This window comes from Miniopterus schreibersii (genome assembly GCF_964146895.1).
Source record: "Miniopterus schreibersii genome assembly, chromosome: 13".
In the NCBI taxonomy this organism is placed as follows: domain Eukaryota; kingdom Metazoa; phylum Chordata; class Mammalia; order Chiroptera; family Miniopteridae; genus Miniopterus; species Miniopterus schreibersii.
Genome location: NC_138113.1, coordinates 11,567,208 through 11,579,224, shown reverse-complemented (window position 1 = coordinate 11,579,224; position 12,017 = coordinate 11,567,208). Strand labels below are relative to the sequence as shown.

The following is a 12,017-nucleotide window of genomic DNA, read 5'->3' as shown; positions in this document are numbered from 1 at the left end:
TTGGGGTAAGTAATCAGATGACTTCAGGAACTATTACAGAGAAAAAGACATAGCCAGCTGCTATTGAAGGGAGTAGAGAGTAGTGCCTACCTGGAACAAAGCCCTCTGGCACTCTCGACTGATTAGCCAGATATCTGGGAATAGCTTTCTGCCTCTTAAGTGTAGGGAATTTATCATGTCAGAAAACCTCCTTTAAGAAAGGAATCAAGTACTTCAGTTTCCTTCCTGTGCAGAAGAGGAAGCAGACCTGGAGGCAACCCAGACCATTAGCAGAGGAACCACAACCCACGTCAGTGCAAAGGAGCCAAGTATTGCACCATCCTATTGTGATCCAGCTCAGGTTGTTCCAGTTCTCTTTTTGAACTGATTGATAGGGAAGTGCCCTCCATTGCAGAGAAGTTTTGCTCATTCTACACAGTAGTCCCTTGACATTGAGTGAATTGAAATCCCACTTTTAGTGGTAAAAAAGATGGGACCTGAGGACCCATGCTGTTGAGGCTGTAAGTGGGTGCTGGTAACCCTGCTCCTGCTGCTGTCAGCCCCAATCTTGGCCTCCAAAAGAAAATCAGGGAGATGTTTTCAGCCCTTGATCTCTTTCTCTAAGATAAACCCTTTCTCTCCAGGCCACTCCCTTTCTAACCTTCCTTCCCAATATATCTACTTTATACTATCCATGGGTTTCTGCACTTTTCCTTTGTGCCTTTTCTCACACTAGTCCCTCCTCTGGGAGTGTCCTTTTCTAGCATCACCTAAGTCCTATTCATCATTCAAGGTCCCAGCTCAAATTCCACCTTCACCAAGGAGCTTCCCAGATTTCTCCAGTAAAAATTATTCTCCCGTGTGTTCCCAAGAGGGAAGAAAGGATAAACAAGTGTTTTTTAAGCACTTGATCTAATTCAGGTTACTTTGCATATGTTGCTTAATCATATGATGTAGGTATTGCTCCATTTTACTTGATAAAGGTAAGAATCTGAGTGGTTAACCAGTCTGAATAAGATCATATAACTAAGTGATGGTGCTGGGATTTTAACCTAGACAGTCTGACTTCAGAATACAACTTTCCAATCTGCCACATTTGGTCTATTTACTAGTGTAAATCCACTCTATTGTGGTGTTTTGCTTGTAAAAGCTTTTAAAGGTTTGTGACATTGAATTCTCTTGCTTCCTTACTGTGTTTCTCCAGTATCTGTGACAGGATTCTCCCTGCCTTAATCATATAAAAGTTGAGTAAATTTGGGGCTGGAGCTAGCCAGGTAGAGAGCCTGAAAAAAATCAGGTATGGCTGTCTCCTGAAGTGTGGGCTCCCTGGATATAGTTAGTAAAGGCTGCCAGGCTGACAAATCTATTGCCAAGGATCTTGTAGGAGTTTCCACCTCCCTAAGGAGGATATTGCAGTATATTCACAAAATTTTAGAATGTTGGAGCAGTAAAGGGTAATTAGGAAATCACCTGATCCATTGGTTTACAAACTTTTGTTGTTAATCCTCACCTGAGGATATTTTTCCATTGATTTTTAGAAAGAGTGGAAGGGAGGGATGGATGGGGAGAGAGAGAGAAACATCAATGTGAGAGAGATACACTGACTGGTTGCCTCCTGCAGGTGGATCAAACCTGAGACCCAGGTATGTGCCCTTGACTGGGAGTCGAACCTGAGACCTTTTGGTGCTGTGGCCAATGCTCTAACCACTGAGCAACACCAGCCAGGGCTACAAACACTTTTAGTTGTGCACCCTTCTGTTTAAAAGTCGCTCATTCTATAAGTACACAGTTTTTAACAAGTTGAGATGAAGAATCTGTAGTGATACCCACCCTCACAAACATAAACCGTAAAACTGGATCCCAGTTTGTTAAACAGAGCCAACCCCCTTATTTCACAGATGAGGAGCCTTAAGTCTAGTGATGACCAAGGTTGTCCAGCTCCCTAGTTAAGAAACCAGTACCTAAGCTTCCTGAGGCTCTAATCCCAATGCTTTATATTAGGGAGTCATCTTTATGCAGCATTCCTAAAGGTTACTGTGGATAAAGCACTGAACTAGTTGCTATGAGGACGACAAGTATGAACAAGACCCAATTCCACCCACTCAGGAACTCACAGTTGAGGCTAGTGAAAAACCTAGAGACAAATAACACGCACACCTAATGCTTATAGTTTCCATACTGATCCTGAGACCGAAGAGAAGTCAGGACCTTGGCCAGCTCCGGGGCGCGGGAACAACATGGGTCCATCCAGGCTGAGAAGCATCGGGGCAAAGGGGCAGAAGGCGACCGGGGTCTGACGAAGGTGGGAGGTATGACAGGCGAGGCCCACACCAAGGCTGGCTTGGGACTTAGTCAACTTGGAAAACGAGTCGCTCCGACCAAGCTGAGCTGCTCTCCGAGAGTATCAGTGATGAATCGGTCCACTCCCATTACTGCGCTGGTTGCAGGCGGAAGCCGGCTGGCTAGCCAGGCGGAAGGGGCGGTGCTCATGGCGGAAGTTCCGCCTCCCGCGCAGGTCACGTGGGAGGGCTGAGCTTGCGCCCAGGTGAGTAGCCCCGGGTCCGGCGTCCGCGGCTTAAGTCTCCGCGCTCCGCGAACGCCCACAGCGCACGTGATAATTCCAGGCCCTGGAGTGACAGGTCGTAATTCTGACGTGGAGTTGGACTCAGGAAGGATGCGGGCTGGTTCCAACTAAGAGTCTGAATCTGGGGACCGACCAGGCTCTGGGTGAAGGCCTGAGCAAACCTATCCTCTTGAGTGCCTCGTAGGGACCGAGGCCCCCGGTGGCCCTGCTTCAGGGCTCGGGGTGGGATGGCGGGTGGCAGCCACCGGAATTTCATAGTCACCCACAGGCGACCCAGTGACAGGAAGCTGCCCAGGAAGCATCCCTCCAGAGGCCCTTTAGGACGGACGTAATGAAAGCGGGACGGGGAGAGAGAGTGGCACAGGGAGGGTCAGCGCCTCTTTGTGGTGAGGGGCATTGGGGGTGAACCCCTCTCTTCTTGGCTTGACAGGAAACATGGCACTCTGGCGGGCATACCAGCGGGCCCTGACTGCTCACCCGTGGAAAGTACAGGTCCTGACAGCTGGTGAGTGCCCCTCTGGGACCTGAGTGGGACCAGAGTAGACTAATTTGGAAGGCAGAAGCTTGCTCCACCACACCTCCCTCACTTTTTGCTTCTGTTCAGCCCCCTTGAAGAGTTGGCTGTCTCTCATCCCAAGCTATCTCCAGTCTGTTTTGGAGGGTAGGGACCCCTAAGGAAAGGGATATGCATAGTTGGCCTACCTGTAAAGTAGGATCTGAAAGTCCTCAAAAAGCTGAGGAGTCATCCCTTCAGGATAAAGGCATTTCCCTAGGAGGCCTTAACTTAGAAAAGTAATCATAGCAAACATTCCTCTAACTTTTACAGTGTGCAAATCACATTCACACACATTGTCTCTTAGAATCCCCACAAAGGTCTCTGAGCTAGGATTACTTGAGTCTCCATTAGATTACACACCTAATAAGTGCTGGAATCAAGATTATTATCCCAATTTATTTTTCTTAGTGTTTTTTTATTGTGAAATACATTTTAACATACAAAAGAATGATTAAGAGAGTTATGTACAGTTTTTCTTTTGTGTGTGGGTGTTGTTGTTTTTTTAAATATATCAGCAGAGAGAGGAAGGAAGAGAGAGAGAGAGAGAGAAACATCAATGATGAGAGAGGATGTTCAATTGGCTGCCTCCTGCATGCCCCCTACTGGGATCGAACCTGAAACCCAGACTGGAAATCAAACTTCGACCTCCTGGTTCATAGGGCAATGCTCAACCCCTGAGCCATGCTAGCTGGGCTGTATGTACAGTTTACTAGTATTAAAAATGAATACTCCTGTATGAGTACCCGATGTTGAGATCCTTTGTGCACCTTTCCCTAATTCATACTCCCAAGAGATAAGCACTTTCCTGAGTTTTGTTTATATCACTTGCTTTTCTTACGGTTTTACTACCTATGTATGCATTCCCAGACAATATACTAATCAAGGATTTATTTTTACTCCAAATCCAGTGATTGAGGAGCAACCTTACAAAGGTAACCTAACCCAGTGACTTACCTGCATTTGTTACCCATTTTCATTTTGTAGATTAGCTAATATGAGAAAGGATGTCACAGAGATAAATAAGTTTTATAGGAGGAAGGATTATAAGGATTATGAGTATTGGAGCAGTACAAGACTGATCGGGTTAAGATGGGGTCTTACCTGTGTTTAGAGGGAGGGAACAGGATCCTAATGAGGACGATGTGCTTCTGAGAGGGAGACTGTTGAAAGGGGTGGGTATATTGAAAGCCAGGATGGAACAGCGATCCTGTTACTGGAATAGCTTCACATCAGCACTAGAAACCTCACTGGGGACTGGCCAAAAGATGGCTTCTTTTGTCCCTCCTTAGACCCCTCTCCAGCCTCCTGTGCCCAACCACCCTATGTCCTGTCCTCAGAGTGTCCGTCAGCCTGCATGACTCACCTGGCTGCGTGTGTGGTGACTCATGCTGGACTGTGTGGCTGTGATGGGAACTGACACGCTGGGCCCTTTGCCCAGCCTGATTCCCTCAGGGCCCCTGACTGCCGGAAGGAAGGTTCCCCTTCTTGGCCATTAAGAATAGAGAGGAAAGGATAGTCCTTGTGTTTCCCTACTCAAGGCATCTGCAGCTGACAAGAGCAGGATCTGGAGCTCCAAGGGGCCCAAGTGCAAATATGTAGCTGAACTGGGGTATTTGTCTGTCCATGCTAGAGCCCTGTGGCTCCACCCCCACAGTCTTCCTGAGGCAGCTCAGCCCCGAAGCAACCTCTAGGTAGCACTTTTCTCAGACTTTTCCAAACCTTTCAGACTTTTTCTTTCCTGCTGCTTAGTGTATTTGAGTCAAACTAAAAATAAACAGAGGAAGTAGAAATTGCTCACTGAGCTGTTTTTAGATTCCAGCACAGTAGTTCCTAAAGGTCCATGGAGTAGCTCATCACACTGGAAAACAGAATAGAGATTTCAGACTTGGAGTTAGAAGACCAAGATTTGAATCTCAGAGCCATAGTTAGGAGTAGCTGCATGAACAAGTCAGTAAACCTCTTTGAGCCTCAGTTTCCCCATTTAGAACTTGAGTTTAGTTGTATGACCTCACAGTCAGTATAGAGAGTATCTCTGGGAAAGGGCTTTAGAGATTTAAAAATGTTAATAAACTTCAAGGCTCCAGGAGTTGCCGGGAGTGTTCTGAGTGTTGGCAACCAGGGCACAGCAAGCTATTCTTTTTATAGTAGTGTTTGGGTTGGTTTGTTTCACTTGCCAGAAATCTGAACATGAGCCCTGGCCAGGTAGCTCATTTGGTTAGAGCATCGTCCCAATACGCCAAGACTGCAGGTTTGATCTTTCAGGGCACCAATGAAGCATAAATAAGTGGAACAATAAGTCAATGTTTCTCTCTTCCTCTCTTTCACTTCATCTCTCTCTCTCTTTCTCTCTCTAAAATCAATCAATAAAAAGAAATCTGAACATGGACCACTATCTTAGCCTTGGTTCTCCAAAAAGCTGAGCCTGAAGCTTCTGTGCAAGTACTTTGTAAGGGTTTAGGAAGGACTCCCATAGGGGTTGGAGGAGAAAGAGCTAATATAAGGATACATTGTTAAACTGTACACTGCTTAGGGCACCTGGCTGCTCAATCCCTTAAAACTGACTGAGGAGCTCTTTGAAATGCCTCTTAGGGCCCAGCCAGGCATGGCTCAGCAGTTGAGTGTCGACCTAGGATCCAGGCAATTGGGGTTCGATTCCCGGTCAGGGCACATGCCCGGGTTGTGGGCTTGATCAATGACTCATCATTGATGTTTCTATCTCTCTCTCTCCCTCTCCTTTCCTCTTTCTGAAATCAATAAAGATATTTAAAAAAAGAAAGAAATGCCTCTTAGGACTACACAGGTGAGTAGTCTTTCCTGGAGAAAAGGAGAAACCTTTACCCACCAGCTGCCATCCCACATTGGCTAAAGGTTCACCATGTGGATTATTAACGCCCATGCATAGTCCCCAAGTAAAGCATCAACAGTGCAGCCCCAGGTGTGGCATAGGCCAGAGGCAAGAATCTATCAGACTGATAGATTAGCAGTAGTGGCTGGAGTAAGAGATGAGTAAATCAAGAAAATCTGAAATGATTCAAAAGTTTGTCTGATACATTCAGTTTGGTCCCAGCCAAAGTCAGGAACTGGGCAGCCTGGGCAAAGGTCTGCTGTGTGCTTTGCAGAATTTGAGTCAGCCTCCCATCCTTTCTTGAGGGCCTTTCTAGCCTTCAGAGGGCCCAAGGCCCAGCTCCATCCATCTTAGGCCACCCTGGTCCTGCTGTGGGAACCGCTGAGCTTCTGCAGACACTGTTTTCCCTGGAGTCTGAATTAAGCCAGGATGTAAGAGCTCATTCAGTCCATCCCCTGATATTACATGGAAGGAAACTGAGGCAAGGGGGTGACATGCACTGAGATCTCACATCGTCAGTGGTGGAGCTGGCATTAGAAGCTAGAGCACTTGCCAATGCACTGCCAGCCCTTGAGACTACTGGGGGCTCTGAATGCTGAGTGTAGCCCCAGTTGGTCTGGGCTTGGACACCTGACAAACTGCAGGACCTCCATTTTGTCTCATTTTCTAGCAATAGGATAGGTCCAGGTCAGGAATGCGGAGGACATTCAGACCAATCCCAGAGGATGCACTCTCTCTTTCCACTGCGGGTCCAGCTCCCTCTGGGCTCTGCCAGACCAAGCCCCTATGCCAGGCAGCTAGTTAATTGCTGGAGACTTCTGGGGAGGAATGAGTCAACGGCACCACTGGCCCCGTGCCAGTAGCTGTACCTGACAACTCAGGTCTCCTGTACTCAAGGACACTCTTCCTGCCCTTCATTCCAGCTTTCTGCCCCTCAGCCTGTTCTCTTCCATTAACACTTTTTCTTACATCTAAGACTCCATGCATAAGGCCCGGAGAGGAACAAAGTAGGGAACTTATTTCCATCCATGCCTAGGAAGAGGGTGTGGAAGTTGGGGCTTTTCCACTAGTGGACAGAGGGGTGGTCCCAATTACATCTGTGCTCAGAGGTAGGCTCTCCCCTACCTGCCCCCACTCTGCTGAATCCGGTCGGGAGTGACGGCATGAGAACTGGCACCTACCCAGGGGTATGATGTCACGCCCGCGCCAGCGTCTGCCTGCTGGGCTCTGCGCCCAGCCTGGCATTGGGGCATCACTGCCCAGCAGCCCCTCACCCTGCCCCATCAGGGCTCAGGCAGTATGTGTCTGCAGGTCTCCAGCCCCAACTCCCCAGAAACAAGTCCAAGGAAAGGGGAGCCAGAGCACTGGAAGATCCAGACCAAATATGCCTAGGAGGGCTCCCAGAACCTGGGCTTGGGGAAGACAGAATAAGGAATCTGAATGTCAGCATTTTCTGCTCAAACAATCACCTGGACCAGAAATGCAGGCCTTCCTCTACGCTGGGACCAAAGCCATAGACCACCCTGGAGTTGTTGAGTCCAGGGGCCTGATGATTTGTGGGCAGAGGATGAACCTCTGGGTCCTGTTCTGTCTGAAATGGACAGAACTACACACCACCTACTCCTCCTGCTGCCCTTTCACTTGGTATCTCTCAGTTGATGTGCATGGTTTGGGGGCCTGGAATTTATCTTTTTCAAAGGCTGCAGGCCTCCAGGACTATGAGGCTAGAAGTTAGGACTTTGATTTCCATTCCTGCTTTGCCTTTAGCTTGTGTGACAGTTGGCAAGCATGAAGAATGAAAACACACACCTCTCTTTGTGACTGTTTCTTTCCCAGGAATATTGCTGCTTGTACTCCCCACAGGCGACAAGGAACAGAGATGGTCTCACATTTGGGGGAGAAAAAAAGAGAAGTGTCTGTGATATGCAGGCCTTTGGGGCCTGGTTCAGGCAGGAACTCCCTGTGAATAGGAGCCACAGGAGTCTCTTGGCCTCCCCTGGCCCCTAAGCCCAAGTCTCAGCCTATTCTGGGAATTCCATGGCCTCCTGTTCCTCCTTGAGAGAAGGCCTGGGTTCAGGCTCCAGCTCCACTTCTTACGAAGTCCCTCTTCTCTCAAAGACATTAAATAGAGGTGTGACCCCTACCTCCCAGACCTTTTGTGAGGACTAGATATGTGAGCCCTTTATAAACTCGAAACATCTTGCTGAAGTAGAATGTCTAATTGTTAGTCTTTTCATTTAATAAGTGCCTGCCTTTCTGTTCCACCCTCCCGGGACTTCTCAGGGTCACTCTTCCCTTTGTGCATGGACACAGCAGCTCCCTTCCCTGACTGGGAGTGCAGCTGGTGACCCCAAGTTGTCAGGGAGGGGCATAGGGAGTTAAGTGCTAACTAGGGGGAGCAAGCCTTCCCTTGGTCAACTGTTCCTCACGCCTTGAGCCTGACCTGCGGTCCTTTGGGGCAAGACTTAGGACTAGACTTAGAGTTCTTTATGCCCTTTCCCAGAGTAGTCCTGTTGTTTGGGGCAATACATTTGGCATTTTTCCTTGGCTTATTTAACCTGCCAGGGGCTCGGTTAGTTAGGTTTGGCTGGGGATGAGAGAACAGAAGTGTCCAGGATTCTGTCCATATCCCTCTGGGAGGTTGTTCTGGGAGGACCTCTACCACTGTGGGAGTTTCAGGAAGAGGAGTCAGGGCTGCCTTGATGAGTGTGCTGGGGGTTTCAGAGTTGCTCCATGGCTGGGAGTGCCAGCAGCTGAGACCAGCAGCCTAAGTCACCTACAGGTGTCCCAGCTTCAGCCCCAGCTCCAGCTCTCAGCCTTGCCCAACTGCCTCTGACTAGGCTGCTCAGGGGCAGGGCTGCACAGAGGGTGTGGGGGAAGAGCAGTGAGTGTGCAGCCAGCACAGACGTCAGAGCCAGCTCTGGGCCAAGGAAAGGGGTTGAAGGATGTGTTTGCCCAGTGCTAATTGAGGGCACAAGGACAGTGGTGGCTCCGGGGCTGGAGGGGGACTCTCATTACTCAGTGAGATGGACAGGCGAGCTGGAGATCATACGGTCACTCCCAAGCAGTCCTATATATAAGTGTGTATTTGCTAGAAACCATCACGCCACCATGACTGACAGGGGACTCTGTAAATAGTGATGATTTAGATCTTGGTTTCTGGTATGGGTGTCTGACAAGGGCTGCTTAAAGCTGGGTATCCGTGCAAGTGAGGGGAGGGGAAGCGGATGCAAAAGCTTGGGGGAGAAATGACTATAATACCTATTGTCAGCTCAATCTGAGATTGTGAATGGGGAAGTTGGGTTTGCCTGATTGTGCTAAGAGGTGGCCAGGACTCCTTCCTGTAGGGACTCTTACCAGCTCAACCAGTCATCTTCCTAACTAGGACCATTTGAACACTCATGTCTTAGAAAAAGAATTATTCTTGCTGTTATCCACAATTGGAGGCCCCAAGACCAAGGTGAAGGACATTGACCAGGGTCTTGCCTTGGGGTGGGGGGAGGGAGGAGCCAGGGTTCCTTACCATTCTACACAACCTATTCATAGTGTGGTATCTTGGAAATAATACTGTCTAGGAAATCAAACCACCTGGTTTTTGCCTTGGCTTTGCCACTTAGTGGTTATGTGAGATTGCGGACCTTTATTTCCAGACCTCTAAAATAAGACCATTCTTTCCATGCCTCTAAGTTATCTGGAAGGCTTTTCTAATTCTGACAGTTTGTAGTTCTCAGCTCCTGGTACCTTAGATTCTCCTTCTTCTAGCTTCAGTTTCTGACTGTGACTTCCCTTCATTGCTCAATGCAGAGTTCTTGGGCCCTGGCCTGCTCAAGGCTGCTCATCCCAGTTTCTAACAGTATACACATGAGGTGTCACCATCCTTGGGAGAGGAGAGCTTGAAAGCAGCAGCAAGGGACTTGTCATTTGTCCCAGAATTAAGCCCTTGGGCCCTGAGTACCAGAGCCTCATTCAGTCAACAGACTTATCTACCTCCTTGGAGTGGCAGCCCCATCCCTGGAGGTGTCCTGACAATATCTGTGTACCCTGCACAGGGTCCCTGATGGGCCTGGGTGACGTTATTTCACAGCAGCTGGTGGAGAGGCAAGGTGTGCGGAAACACCAGATTAGCCGGACCCTGACCATGGTCTCTCTGGGCTGTGGCTTTGTGGTAAGTTCTGCTCACAGCAGGGCTGCTGGTGGATTGGATAGTGGTTTGTTTCCCTTGGCCTCTCACAATCTAAGCCAAACTGAGTGTATGCTTGCCCTGGGATTTGGTTTCTAATGCTTGGGGGAAGAGCTTTGTGATGTAAAAGCTAGTTGGTCCCCTCCCTGGGGTTTACTTTCAGGGCCCTGTAATAGGAGGCTGGTACAGGGTTTTGGACCGGCTCATCCCTGGCACCACCAAGGCGGATGCTCTAAAGAAGATGTTGTTGGATCAGGTGAGCAGAAGCAAAAAGGAAGTTGGGCAGGGTGAGCTGTGTTGGGGGAGGGTGGGGTTTAGGTGCTCACAGCACTTTCCTTTCTACTCCCTAGGGGGCCTTTGCCCCGTGTTTTCTAGGCTGTTTCCTCCCACTGGTAGGGACACTCAATGGACTGTCAGCCCAGGACAATTGGGCCAAACTCCAGCGGGTGAGTTGGGCAGGTGTGGGGAAGAACTCTGGCTGTCCAGCTGGCATGCCCAGGGGAATGAGGCAGACTTCATGGGGATGGGAGAGGTGGATGTGCAGGTAGAGTCCCCTGCTCTGGAGGGGAGGAGCTGAAGGAGGTGTGGTGCAGGAGTGCAGTCTTTGAACAGAAGTATGTAATGGTAGGACTGGGAGGTGGGAGCTGCTTGGAAGCGCAAGCATTCATTTGTTCCTCCTTTGTCTCCTTAGGATTATCCTGATGCTCTCATCACCAATTACTACGTAAGAGCTGACACCTGCACTGCCTGTTCTGCTTCCTTGAGTCCAGAAGTCCCCAGGGATGGCGGGTCCTCCTGACATAGGAACCCCTTAGTTGGGATTCCTCTCTCGTTCCCAGTGCAGGCAGCACACTCAGGAAAGCAGTCACCCAGTTGTTCAACTTGTTTTTGTTTACAGCAGTTGGAGGAAGAGCAGGCAAGGCAGTGAGTCTGGGATTGGGTGATGGAGGCAGCCCCCTAACATTTACCTTCTCTCTCTTGTAGCTCTGGCCTGCTGTGCAGCTAGCCAACTTCTACCTGGTTCCCCTTCATTACAGGTATGGCAGATCTCTCTTCGAGAGAGAGCCACATTATGAACAGTTGTAGACAAAGTGATTCTCTCAACCCTTAGCTACTTTAGACGCCCCCAGGCGTCTAGGAGCCCCTGATCAGAGCTCCTAGACACCTACCATTTTATTCAGAACCTCTTACTCATTATAGCACCTGTCCTGGAGTATTTTCCCACTGACCTTTCGTCTTCCTAGGGAGGATCCTGCTCCACAACCATTGGCTCCATCCCACCTGAGCTCTCTACACTTGCTGCAGGGACAGTGCCTAGGGGCTGCAGCCTAGATTAGACAGAAAGGTAGACCAAAGAGCCATGTAGGTTAGGTTAGTCTACTGGTCAGGTTAGTCCACTGCAAAGTATTCTTTTACCCTAATAATAAAGGTAGTTGCTGAAACTGCAATTAAAAAAATATGGTAGAACTGAAGATGAGTAGTTCAGATTATTGGAGGTGAGGGGGTTTTTGGACCCAGGAAAAGTATGAAACTCTTCAGAGGGGACATGGTCAAAACATGCATGAATACCATAGCTAAAAGGAATATAGACTTATGAGCCAAATTTGAAACAGTAGGTCCTTGCAACAGTCTTTGAAACTAAAGCAAGGTAAAATAAAGAGAAAAAGGTGCTATTTTCAATGGCAGTTAGTATGTTTTTGAAGATGAGATCCCAGCTGGTACAAGGTGGACAGATACGGGCGTCTAGGAGCCCAGACAGGGCATGAATAACAGCCATGCAAGGCAAGAGGGCTGCTGGGGGTATTTCTCTTTGGGCTTCTGAGCAGGAGACAGCTCTGGGACAGCACCAGGCCTTGAGCTGGTCGTCCTCTGG

At 48.9% G+C, this 12,017-nt stretch overlaps 1 protein-coding gene across 7 annotated transcripts in view; it reads left to right on the top strand.

Annotated features, from left to right (window-relative positions):
- Positions 1-2,093: 2,093 nt before the first annotated feature.
- Positions 2,094-12,017, top strand: part of MPV17 (mitochondrial inner membrane protein MPV17) — a gene marked incomplete at its 3' end in the record, with an annotated part of 11,049 nt that continues 1,125 nt past the window's right edge. For 2 of the 7 annotated variants that reach the window (XM_081157243.1, XM_081157242.1), the window contains exons 1-7: positions 2,495-2,524; positions 2,994-3,068; positions 10,014-10,129; positions 10,308-10,400; positions 10,495-10,590; positions 10,836-10,868; positions 11,129-11,181. In XM_081157243.1, the coding sequence (XP_081013369.1) occupies positions 2,999-3,068; positions 10,014-10,129; positions 10,308-10,400; positions 10,495-10,590; positions 10,836-10,868; positions 11,129-11,181 (461 nt within the window). In that variant the 5' untranslated portion in view covers positions 2,495-2,524; positions 2,994-2,998. The other 5 variants (XM_081157244.1, XM_081157247.1, XR_014000216.1 and 2 more) reach the window with 5 other exon arrangements.